General features: G+C 47.4%; 3 protein-coding genes across 3 annotated transcripts; 2 read left to right on the plus strand and 1 right to left on the minus strand.

Annotated features, from left to right (window-relative positions):
• Positions 1-5740: 5740 nt before the first annotated feature.
• T069G_06673 (fungal zn(2)-Cys(6) binuclear cluster domain-containing protein) lies at positions 5741-8525 on the plus strand (the record flags this gene model as incomplete). The annotated part of the gene is made up of 6 exons (XM_056173883.1): positions 5741-5960; positions 6039-6312; positions 6375-6591; positions 6663-7451; positions 7509-7710; positions 7774-8525. 6 exons carry the CDS (start codon positions 5741-5743, stop codon positions 8523-8525), a joined length of 2454 nt encoding a protein of 817 aa, XP_056027462.1.
• An 806-nt stretch (positions 8526-9331) lies between these two features.
• T069G_06674 (2OG-Fe(II) oxygenase superfamily domain-containing protein) lies at positions 9332-10371 on the plus strand (the record flags this gene model as incomplete). Its single annotated transcript, XM_056173884.1, has 3 exons — positions 9332-9606; positions 9762-10141; positions 10205-10371. 3 exons carry the CDS (start codon positions 9332-9334, stop codon positions 10369-10371), a joined length of 822 nt encoding a protein of 273 aa, XP_056027463.1.
• A 148-nt stretch (positions 10372-10519) lies between these two features.
• T069G_06675 (phosphatidylethanolamine-binding protein domain-containing protein) lies at positions 10520-11295 on the minus strand (the record flags this gene model as incomplete). Its single annotated transcript, XM_056173885.1, has 3 exons — positions 10520-10668; positions 10774-10940; positions 11012-11295. The coding sequence occupies 3 exons, from the start codon at positions 11293-11295 to the stop codon at positions 10520-10522; spliced, it is 600 nt and encodes a 199-aa protein (XP_056027464.1).
• Between the last annotated feature and the right edge of the window lie 1651 nt (positions 11296-12946).

Here is a 12946-nt window from a genome sequence, read left to right on the forward strand (position 1 = left end):
GTCGCTTCCCGTGTGCTTTGACTCGGCTCTGGCTGGCTCGACTCTTTCTGGCTGGGCCTCTTCGCAAACTCTTTCCCCCCTCTCGAGCCTCGAGGGGACCGTGCCCAGATCTCGAATCCACACGATGCCTTCTGATATGATATCGACACATGACAAGACACTGCCGGATCCCGCTGACAGGTGGTTGCCAAGGCGTGCCGGCAGCACGGAGCTGTGTCTAGATATCGCAGGTCCTCAATGCTGCTATGTCTCCCCCCTCGTTCATCCTCAGGTCATGCTGATGCAGCTTCTGCTGCTGCTGCTGGCTGCTGCCTACTACTGCCGGCTACTGCTCCGGCTACTGATGCTGGCTACTGCTGGTGGGATGCTGTCAAAACCACTCCCGAGGTGGGGCCTGGAGCAACTTGCAAAGACCAAACTGCACCTCCTGCGATTCCCCGCCAGCTACTGCACAGGTTACTGCAAACGGAATCCTTGAAAAGATCCCGAAACCGGGGCGTATACTGTCGAAACGGTCCAACGTGGGGGGAAGTCAATGGGTCCTTGCTCCTCCATGAAGCATCTTGTGGGCTCTTATGGAGTGCCTGTGACAATCTAGGCCTCTGGTCTTTCTCCAGAAGCTGAACTGCTTAGACCGTTATAAAGGTGGGGTTGACGAAGATGAAGTATTCCAATCCCTCTTCATAAGGAGCCATAGACTTTCCCCAGTCAATTGCTCTATGACGGCCATGACAGGTACGGAATTTCCGATGGGAACACGTTTCTAAGCAAGGTGCTAGAAAGACTTCACTGACGGGCGCACATGGCTGGCTTACCATGACATGACAAAGTGGGTTTAAAGGAGATCCTTTCGCCTCTCTCTCGGATGGCTTGCACGGCAGGGACATACGCGTACGACTGACATGACACGAGCGTCCACCCTTCATTTAGACTATTGCCCCGAGATTTGTCGGGATGTGGGTTCTAATGCGCAAATGGGCGCCATAACCTCGGCCAATATACTCATATCAGACGTGGTCCGCGTCCGCCACTCCTCTCTAGCTCGCTTGATGGATGGATTCATTGTTGTCGAGATGAACTCCTCTGTTGCTCTGCTATATCAGCCTTGTCAGGCAGCCCCTTTTCGCCCCTCAGCAAAGGTGACCCCCCGAAAGCCCCTCATATCATCGGTGTCATTTAGCGTCAGTGCAAGCGCTTCGTGCTACGGGAATACGGGTCCTACAAAGCCAGTCGAAGAACAAATGAAATATGGAGTATCCTACAGTTAGGTCAGGCTCTAGTTTCTTTCGAGACTTGCACTATCTGTCACAAGTGCGGAGTAGTCCTTTGATCTAATCAGTGATGGATTAGTTTGCCTGGAGGACGGATTATCCGACCTCTAGCTGACTGATCTTGAGATGTATTTTTTTTTAAAGTTGGATCTAGCAAACTGACGGCGCGGAGTCCTCCCGGGGGGCGTGAGCTGAGATATACGAGCGATGCGACGGCGGAATGATTTTTGACATTTTTCTCGAAAGTCTTCCCGAAACAAACATGATCAGCAAATCCACCCCGGGGGAAGAAGACATACCCAGTGGCGACCCTGGAGGTGGCGAAGGTGTCGTTCCATCACCATGGAAGCTAGGGAAGCAAATCAAGTTGCTTCTAGTGATTCGCCTAGTTTTGACAGGTAAGCAGTAAAAATTTTTGGGAATGCAGAACCCTCCGAAACGTGGAGAAAGAATGGAGTTGGCAGACGGCGAGTCAAGTGTCAAGACGTAGCTCGGAAGTTGACTTGAGTTATCTGGGGTTGAGAAAATTTGTGAGAGGAGACAGGAACAGCTCAAAACCGAGTGCCTCAAAGTGGGAAGACAACTTTTGAGGGCGATGAAGCGTAGTGTGATATTTGTATGGCAATTCATTGGCTAAGCCAATATTCAGTAGTTCATGAACAATATAATTGAAGGGGAAAAAAGGATAAAGATTTTGCCTTTCAAATGGATACTGACTTGAGGCGACTTTACTGTGATTTGCCTGATCAAGAAGAAGATATACATGTGAATCATATGATTACAAGATGCGTAACGACTGTGAGTGTGTATCATTGTTTACGTTTCGATGTATACGAATTGTCTCGTCAAATCTCAACGTGGCCACTCGATAATTGAGTTCACCGAATCTCCCAATTCATTTTTCTAACCATGTATATTGTACCTGTCTAGTCAATCTTTTTAGATACACCTTTCATGAAGATTGAATCTGACAATCTTTTCTGAATAGAATCTGATTAAATGACGTATTCATGAGTGGCATTTATACTCATTTCACAACATTATTCGGGTATAAGTCTTGTGGTGTCATTTGCGTTGTTCTGTATGCGATTCTCATCATACACATCTCAACGGCTGTTATATGTATTTAAGATAGCTGTCGTGAAAATCGAAAAATGGTCAGTTGATATAAAAAGATTTATGACTTGAGCTGGTTGTGTCAAATGAGTCGTTTCTCTCAATGAGATTTCACTTGGGGAGGTGATGGAATAGAATCTGGGAATGATTTCACTTGGATCGAAGGAAGCGCCGTAAATTACGCCTGCTGATCGTGAATGGCTGTGAATTTCAAGATGGGCGAGATATAGTTATGAGTATAAATTGTGAGGTAGAATGATCAATGCATGCATTGCATGCATTCATTGCAACTCCCATGTCTGCTGATTGCACCCTGTATTACTTATTGCGATCATATTTATTTTACTGAGATTGAAGATAGCACCAGCAAACAAACAAATTATTGTATTCAGGTCAGAAACGCAGTGAGGCATGCCCTGCTTATGATCACGTGGAAAATCTCAATCATATGTCATATGTCATGATCACTGGTGAGAAAATATGAGAACCGATGCCTGCGCGATGACAAATTAATGAACGGGCGCCCTTTAATAAGAGCTCAGTTCCTAAATATACCGGGGTGAGTTTCTGTGATCTCAAAAACGATTGCCCGATATGTGTTTTATAATCTAAATTGACACTTTTGATGGGTTGGTGTGCTGTTTTCAGAGAGTCATGAAAGCAGCTTGGTTTGGTCAGCTCGATGAGCAAGCAGATGCATCCTGAGGCCAGAAGAAAGGAGAAATAATAGTAGCTCATTAACTAACCGTGTTTCATACGTCCGCAGCATATTACTACGAGATAAAAATAAAGACATCGAACTCTATCTCGAATGAGCGGCTTATCAGGCCAAGGAATGGTTCAACTTAGGCAGCAGTTGCTATCGCAGGGCTAGTCATTTGTGTAGTGGTATGTACGGATGCATCGTCCATGTTCACATGACCTATATCGCTGGTGGGATACTCATGGTAAGTCAGTTTGGTGAATCGTGAAACGCAAGGTGTGGGACAAAAAAAGATGATTCATGCCTATTACCATTCGCTTTACTTTTGCCCATTTCAAGTGATACAATCACGTCAAATTTGACATTGAGAAGGTATGTTTCTTCACTCGCATTATAAATTGGCTGCGATTGTGTGTTTATGTATGGGTGAGATTCTCACTCTGCAAACCAGGTGGCTTGCCTGATCCGATTGATTGGCCAAGTGTCTGTGAAGAAGTAATAGGGCAAAGCAAAGTTTGAGTTGTCCTTGAATGAATTGTGAATGATCGTATGCCTATTCGCTGCAGAATAATTTTTGCGCCGTCTTCAGTTTTGTCATCCATCTCATCGCCATGGTCGATTTTGTGTTAGTTATGATCTCTTCGAAAGGCAGGGGAATCAGCCATCGCACACGGTGGTATAATAAGGATGTACCTTTGGTCAATGTACATTTATGAGAGCTGTGTTGGAAGGTTGGAATGTGAATGTGATATCACATCGCTTCCGCTATGCATCTCGTTCAGATTCACAATCTGGCGTATCCTGTCTAGCGGCGCCACCAACAATGGCGCGCTGTGGTGAGAAACGAATATTTTGAGACAGATCAAAAGCAAATTAGATAGGTAGAGCAACCGTGTACGACTTCTGGAAATCTCATTATAGCTGCTCCTTTAACTATGGGAGCAAGCGATCCAATGAAAGAATGGACGGAGTATCAAGGGGGTAATGAACTGTAGAGTCGACTGTCTTCATTGCCGAGATATCAACATTACCGGGTGCTGAGTTCGGTACAATACCCTTTTAATAATATGACTTCAACATCTTTGTTGAATTGCTCGAGGCAAGTTTCCTGTACAAATGTTTTGTTATGAATGGTTGGTCCTATTTATGCTTGGACCTCAGTGATCATCTATCGCGGTCAACAGATGAGCAGATACGTTAGGCCGGCTATTGTCCATTCGATGTAATCTATTCGATTCTGCCTTTTAATTTAAGAACTTAACATATGCTTCGCTGAGCCATGGCCGTCACAGTTTATTGAGCCATAACATCAATACTGTTTACAAATACAGCCCCTACACCTCGTGGGCAACGGACCTGAAACAACCAATACCTCGGTAAGGAGTAATCTTATTTATCTTCTAACAACAAGCCTAACGCGCGTGATATTTAATTCTGCAGCTAATTTGCAGGCAACAACGCGACGTGATGCCTTGTTGTGCGTCTGTCCAGGAACGACAAGAGTTTCTATGTAATCAGGTATCTTCTTCCCCTGCTCCATTAAACACTTGTTTTGCCGGTTTAGTACCCTGGTGATTACTCTCAAGTTAACAAAATTAGATGGCTTATTCATCATCTATTTTGGCAGAATTCAGTAAACTTTGCTCTATACCGCATTAAGCTTGTTTTAACGCTTCATTTTTGCTCGTGATTACTGTCGCTTCCACGAAAACCGCTTATTCATCGCACATCTGGGCAATGCGTGTACTCGTACGACTCATATTTTTAAAATTTATCGCATGTCACTCATGCATTTTTGGGTTGGTGACTACACACATTCCTCTTCCTAACACGGAATTAGGGATTGATTGCCGTTTAGCAAACATGCTCGTCCATGCACGTTTGCAGCCCTCTTGCGGCTACCGGCTTCTGTCAGTGCCCTGTAGCTGAGAGCGATGACGTCGGCAGGATCCTGCCTGTGACTGTTCGGCGCGATTAGCTGAATATTGACGGCGGCGTGAACGCAAGCGCCGCGTTGAGGTGACGCAGTTCACAGAGCAATCTGGCCACGTTTCAAAAGAATAGGTAGAGTAGAATAGCCGACTCGCTTCGGATGGATCGTATGTCGCAACCATGGTTCTGACTGAGCCCGTTATCTGATGAACGTGGCTGCCGGTGGCTTGATATCATTCTCTCCAGGACGCATCCATCGGTATTAACAACCCCCAGAGCCAACTTTAAATGCTGCCGTCTTTTGCTTTGTTAAGAAGTGTTTAGAAGCCCGTGATTGGCCAGTTTGCCCGTCAAGCTGGAATTACGGCTGGAAAAGTCCGTTGTGTCGGGATATCGGAGGTCGGACTTCGGCTCAAAATCGTGCCGGAGATTGGCATGGCCCCGACAAGTGCTGAAAACGTGACTTCGCGTACGGATGTGTCATAGCCTGGCAATTGGTAAGCCTGGATGCTGGACTGCCATTCACGCTTGCTGCCCGTATCAATCTCTCCGGCATATCGATATCGTACGGCGTCGCATCTTCATCATCGGGATCCTGCCTGGGCACCAGCGCTGTTATATAGAGGCCCTGGTGGCTGCTGTCATCTGGTGTCTCGTCACGTCGAATTCAGGACAATCTCAACTTCGCCTGTGCATGTGATTTCGCCTCTCGCCTGTCATGTCGTCGACTGAAGCTCAACCCGACGCCTCCGCGGCGTCTTTGCAGGGGATGGAGCCCCTTGCCTGTGTCTCGTGCCGGGCCAGAAAGCTCAAGTGTGATCGCACGAAGCCCGCCTGCACTCGCTGCGTCAAGGTCAAGAATGAATGTGTGTATCCTGAGTCACGGAGGAAACCGACTTTCAAGCGGCGGAACGTCAAGGAGCTAGAAGCTCGTCTGGGTAGGTATCTTTGCTAGTCACCTGTATTTTTATATATGCATTGGGTATCAGACCACAAGCTCATCTGCTCCCTCACAGCTCAGGTTGAAGAGTATCTTAAAGAAGTCAACAAGGGCAATGACGATGGAGCCATCCTATTGGATGATGCCGATATTTCCCTAGGCGACTTCAATTTCGCCCCTGACAACATTAGTCAAGATGCCAACACCTCAAGCAGCGCATCAGATCCAACCTTGTCCTTTGACATTCCCAACTTCACTAGCCAAGAGGGTAGTGCCTTCAACATGAACAACCAGTTAATGGGCCTTGGCATGTCCGAGGCTCTGCCTCCCTTTGAAATGATTGAAGAATTGTATGACAGACCTCACTGCTTTGTATTAGTGTCTAGTAAGGAGACAATGCTAACAGTTGCAGACACAACGTCTACTTCACCACCCACTATCACTTTCTCCCCATTATTCATTCAGGCCGCTACTACCAGGCTTTCTATGGACCACCAACCAGGAAACCGCCAATGTGTTTGCAGTATGGAATTTGGGCGTTATCTGCGAGTGGACACCTCAAATATGACCACTATGCCGAAGCTTTCTACAAAAGAGCGCGGCAGTACATGGAAGCAGATGAGATGAAGGTGAGTCTGCCTTTCTACCCCCTTGATATACCTGGTACTCTCTGTGTATTGATACTAATTCACCGGCACAGAGTGATGGCGAGCACTTTGTTACGGTAAATCACGCCCAAGCATGGGCCATCATTGCCAGCTACGAGGCGAAAGCCATGCTCTTCACCCGAGCGTCTATGAGTGCTTCTCGCTATGTCCGGCTTGTTCAGATGCTGGGATTGGACAGACTTGATAGAGAAGGAGACGATATCCCTCCAACCCTTGGCCCCATTTCCAATTGGACCGAGCTAGAAGAGCGCAGGAGGGTCTTTTGGGGCGCATTTGCAATCGATGCTCACGCAAACATGGCAACGGGCTGGGCTAATATGATCAAGTCTGAAGATGTAATGACGCGCCTTCCATCTTCCGAGGAAGCATTCATGGCGGGACGAGAAGAGAAGACAGTGTTTTTGGAGGAGGTGTTTACTGGAGCTCCTTTCGAGAGCTTCTCCGGCGCGATAGTCATATGCGAAATCTTCAAGACTATCTTGAGGCACGTTCACGGAGCGAAACCTTCTGACCACCCCGAGGACTTGATGAACGGCACCTATTGGAAGCGCCACCGCGATCTCGACAACAGGCTATCAAGCCTCTTCATGTTCCTGCCCGAGAAGTTTCGCCTACCCCAGAGGTCCCAAGACCCAGCAGCCGTGCATACAAATCTGAACTTGCACGCGTCTGTAATATGTCTACATCACGCTGCCATCGAGACAGTAGAGAAATTCGGACTTGACGACTCTATCAAGCAGAACAGCATATGTAGGCTGAGGACATCTGCTGAAGAAATTGTCAGCATTATTAAGATGACATCGCATACGGCCTCAATATTTGTATGTTTTGTCTTCTCTCCTCCTAATTCTTAGACATCAAACTAACAGTGGCAACAGAAAACGCAACTTTGTGCACTCTCACTGTATTGTGCTACGACGGTCTATGTCTATTTGGCCAAAGATGACCCCATCTCCGGCGTGACTCCCATCGACATTTCCAACCTGGAGATTATTATAAACGCAATGGAAGCCGTCGGTCGACTGCACCAGGTTACAACCGCCTTTCTCCAACAAGCTTGCCTCGATATTGAGCGTAATGGTCTGACAGGCTGCCTTCGGCTTCCGTCTCTGTCAAAATACCGCGATCTCTTTGGCGGTCCAGCATCCAATATCCCCCGACTTGCTCGGAGTTCAATCTCGAAACACACTGAGATGGCTTCACCGTTGCCTGGGAGACTACCTCTTGGCGGCCCAAAAGGTCACAGGAGGCCATCTGGCTTAAGAATGAATAAGCCACTTGCCTCTCTGACAGGCATCCAACCAGAGTTGAGCCATACAACAGATTGCTTCAATGCCATCCTCGGCGCAGTTACCCGAAACGTGGCTCCAAAACCATACGATCCTTCAAGCCATAAGAGGAAGCGGATGGCTGTAAGCCCAGGCCCTGAAGTCAATATGACAGCCAACCGGTCCTCCGGGATGACAGCAAAGGAGTTTCGCTTCACCCTCAGCAAGGGAGCCATGGAAACCCCCGCGAATAACGCTTGTGGGAATCTATTTCCTGGAGAGATAGATATGAGTATGAATACCCAAACCGTGGACCCGATCTTTGTGCTCCCGGACCGCACTAACTCATCAGCATCATCTCCAATACAACGTGGAGCTGCTACAGAAGTTTTTTCAGCAAGCAGCCACACCTCACCCAGCCTAGGTCTTGGCAATACTCCCGAGGAGAATCGGATCGATCTTCGACAGTTCCAAGGCCGCATTACAACGCCACTTTGGCATAGCACGGAAGAAGGGCTATTTAACCATATTACGGAGACAATCGCGCAGTACTCAGGGGACGGCAACGACCCCTGGGCGTTATTAAATGGGGAGCACAATAATTGGAATACCGGCTCAACAAATTGATTGGTGCCCGGAGAAAAAAAACACATACGTCATATTATAGCGGGACATATCTCAAAGATATTTTCAGGGGCGGTTGATTACGCGGCTGTGGACAAGGGATATTTTTCTCTTCTCGGCGCATTGCGGTTAGGATAGGGCAGTGTACGATACCCCGTGCGTGAGAAGTTACGCAACTCTTGTAAAAACAATCATTTCGCTTTGGAGTACAGGACGGAACAGGACCGGAACAGGATCAAACTGGTTGATCTCATCACCTCTCTTTTACACACGGAACAGCATATAAAGACATCTATAGACTAAATGATATTAATGCCACAAGAAATGAACAATGAAAACTCGTACTACTCACTTACACTGCCACCATGACATGAGAGGTTCTCGGCTGTTGCGGCCAATAGCCGGTGGGCCAAGAGCCGGAATAGGGAATACGTGGGGTGATGGGTGAGGATTTTTGGGGGGTTTTGACTGACGCAAAACAATGCCAACGGCTTTAATCAATGTTTCATGGGCGTTTCTGTTTGAATTCTTCAACCGAAGGACAAGGTGCCAAGAGTCATTTGCTGAGAACTCGGTCAGGTGACAAGTCGGTTGATATCCATATAACTGAGCCCCCACATCGCTCAAGATAGATTCGCATCTCCAAGTTCATGGCCTCATTCTCAAAACCAATTGGCACATGTTAAAACCGGCTTCCGTCCCTTATTCCAATCGCTCCTTGTGTCCTCCTTCAACACCGACTTTCCTTGATCTAGCAGCAACTCAATTGAGCTGAAAAAGGGGAGCGAAACAGTGAAGAAACCGAAATCATGTTCGCCTACATCGTCGGCTTATTAGCAATCCTACTTTTCGTGGCCAACCCCATCACCCAGTATTTCCTGCCGCAGAGCTCCCGCGCGAGGAATTCGCTGTCGCCGAGGCCGCAGCTGAACGAGTCGCTGCTGGCGATTGATGGGCCGAATGCCACGGTGCCGAATTGCCCGGCTGACGCGTACGGGGCGCGGATTTTGAGCAGGGAGCCGCTGGTGGTATATCTGGAGGGGTTTTTGAGTGAGAGCGAGAGGAAGCATTTGCTTGAGATTAGGTAGGTTTTCGAATCTTGAGATGTCAATTGCTGTCTTGTTCTTATTTTTGTCTTGTTTGATTTTACGTTTTCTTTGTGATTGAATGTATTTTTGAGGGTTGGAGTACATTAGAGGTTTGGAGAGTGCTAATCAAGTGTATATGCATGAAATGCAGCGAGCCTATTTTTGAGCCGTCAACCATCACTCATGACTCCAGCGCTACGCATCGTGACACTACAGTCCGAGACTCTTCTGTTGCGGTCTTGCCCCGGACAGACATTGTTCGCTGCATCGAGGCTCGCGCAATGGCCTTTCAAGGGTGGCGGCGAGATCTTTGGATTGAGCGACTGCGAACGCAACGATACGTCGCTGGCGGGCACTACAATCATCATTTCGACTGGAGCGGCAATGCGGATGGATGGGGTAGAGTGAGCAGCTTCATGGCCTGGGTTGATGCAGCTGATGAGTTGGAAGGTGGAGGAACGGAGTTTCCGCTGCTGGAAACCACAATCGACAGTAATGCGTCAAATTGGTGTGATTTGATCGAGTGCGAAAGTGAAAAGGGTGGAGATGGAGATGACCAAGGAGAGCAAAAGAAACGCAATGATGAGGGAGAAGGGGAAGAGAAAGGGACTACGTTCAAAGTTATTCCTGGCAATGCAGTATACTGGGAGAATTTCGCCCGAGATGGCAGGGGATATGACGAGACTTGGCATGCTGGCTTGCCTGTGAAGAAGGGAGTCAAGGTCGGGTTGAACATTTGGAGTTTTGGACGGATAGAGTGAGTGAAGTCTGACTTTGCTTTTTTATTATTTATAAAACATTGGCCGAGCGATAAAACTGTTATTATATAGCGTCATCAGTCAAATTTGCAAGGGTATCGATCTGAAGAAGGGAAACAATAGAAATAGAACGCCATTTAGAAGCCGTTGCTTATTTCCACCTCCTCTCGCATTGGCCCATCCAACGGCCCCAAGCTATCACCTTGCCATTAATTTCTTTGGCGATTTGGTCCCTCGTGGGCTTTGAGGCGATGGTGTTTGTATCCAGAGGCTCATTAAGAGCAATGATGTCGAAGAAGTCTGCAAGAGCCGAGGGAAGAGATTGTCAGTTCAGTCAATTAACCGGCTTATTTCTGTTTTTCTGCAATGCAAATATATAGTGGGATGAAACAAGGAGACGCTTACATCTGTGGATGCCGTGATTGAGAAGAGGCCGGGGAGGGATGTAGATGCTGTTACGACGGTTGACGCCATAGTAAAACCCGCCGTTTAATCTACTCATCTTTTCGTTTTCTTGCTTAAAGTCACTGTTTGTAACAGATAGCTTGTCCTTGTCGATTCCAAGATATATCCTTTTCACAGACGACCTCAAAGTTAGATACACCCGCGTGTTGTTGCATTCCCATCCTCGAAATCAACTTACCCATGGCAAATTGGCGTTGGTAGCGGCGCATCTGGATCTTCCGATATCAGCAGCCACTGCTTGACGCCCTCGACCGAATCCCACTTTAGCTCGGGGAAGCGGCCTTCTCCTCCAAACATGTACTCGGGCGAGAGAGTCGCGCCGTTCTCGCCGCAGTCTGGGGAGGTGATTTGAATGGTAGGCTCTGGGTGGGAGGCGAACGCGGGGCCTTTGGTGAAGGCTTTGGCATCGCGGCCCTTGGCGTTGGAGAAGAGCCAACTGGCGGTGATTTCGACGTAGTTCATTTTATTTTATTTGATTGCTTTCTTCGCTTTGTCTTCTTTCGTTTTGTGCAGCTTAGTGGGGGAGGTGAAGCTATAAGAGGGTGAAATCGATATGGCCGGTTTGTGGTGTTCTGAAAGCGTCGCTGGTCGTTTTCAGGTCGGGATAGCAGAACTCGATGAGATTTTGATGAAAACGTATATGGAGCAATTATATACTAAGATGAGAAAACCTCAACTAGAGAATCTTCACTTTTGCGATGCATCATACGTTTTATTAGAGACGCTGATTGCAAGCTCCGGCGGCCGGCGCCGAATCGGCTGCTTATATTTGATTAGCTTTTGCCGAGATTCGCCGGTCGAATCTTAGTAGAGAGCATTGCTGAGGTGCCGAACTTCGCCTGGTTGGCGCGGTGAGACTGACAGGAGTAAATGGAAGCTCACAAAGTCCCTACAAATTGACTCCAATGACGGTGAGCATTTTCTGATTCAATGGAGTGGACAGCTGGAGTTGCACAAGTTGTAGTGGATAGGTGCGATTTTTGGTGTCGTTGGCTCCATGAAAAAGCACATGTAGCGTATTGAAGTCTATTCAATTCTGTAAAACTGTAGCTAGATACGAGAGTGGCTAGTTTGCTGTCAAGAGGAAATAGTGTTGCGGATACTTCTTTTCAAATGAAGTAGAACACCAATGTCCAGCTTGAGTGTGTTACTCATGGCTGGCAATTAGCATAGGGTACCGCTGCCTCGAGAAGTTAACAGGACTTGTATACTTGTCTAGGAAGAGAGAAACCGTCCTACAAATCTAAATGCAGGGCCGGTTCTTTAGTCGACCGCGGCTTAGTATCAAGGTGTACGTCGCCTCAGCCCTACACTATCAATTCGGAACCCCATATTCATACCCAATGCGACAGCCTAATGTGACAGCTCAATATGAGCTCGGTTATGGCTTACTTCCATTATGAGCTTGGTTTTGGCTTATTTCTAACATGAATCCGGTTTGGCTTACTTCATTACAAATCCTTCGATCCTTCGTTGGTTTGTCGTCCATTTGTCGTCTAAGTCCGTATATCTGATCTAGACAACAACACCGAAGCTTATGCGCGTCTGCATCGTTAGGAGCGGCTAGCTCGGGAATTGCGGAAAAGATGTGCATGAGAGAGGCTACATAGGTGTAACGAGACTATCGGTATTACGTGCAGGTGATCCAAGTAGAATGCCTTACAAGGCAATGTATCCGTGGGAAGGAAGCCAAAGATTTCTATCAAACAGCGGCATATATCGAGATATACGAGTACACGATTGATAACCTCTCAGCCCATAAGATATTAAGATTCTATGCGGGGTAGTCGGTCTGCAGTAATCCCGGCCGACGGGGTTTTACTTCCAATCGTCTTACAAATCGTTGTGGAAAGACTACTCTATAATACCACCAAATGGAAAAGGATATGGGAATTCGTCGAGTAAGCCCAGATATTCGGAGATGTTATATGTCATCCGCCACTAACTATCAACTACCCAAATGTGGACAGACTTTATGCTTAGTTCGCTTCCATTTGCCGCGCGTGTGAGCATACGTATAGGTACTGTTGAGCTGGAACTACTCCCAAAGAATACATATGTTTGTTTTTCGCCTTACGCCAAGGAACGTCGTCGAGAATCCAAGACATTTCTT

Source organism: Trichoderma breve, chromosome 4 (genome assembly GCF_028502605.1).
Source record: "Trichoderma breve strain T069 chromosome 4, whole genome shotgun sequence".
NCBI lineage: Eukaryota > Fungi > Ascomycota > Sordariomycetes > Hypocreales > Hypocreaceae > Trichoderma > Trichoderma breve.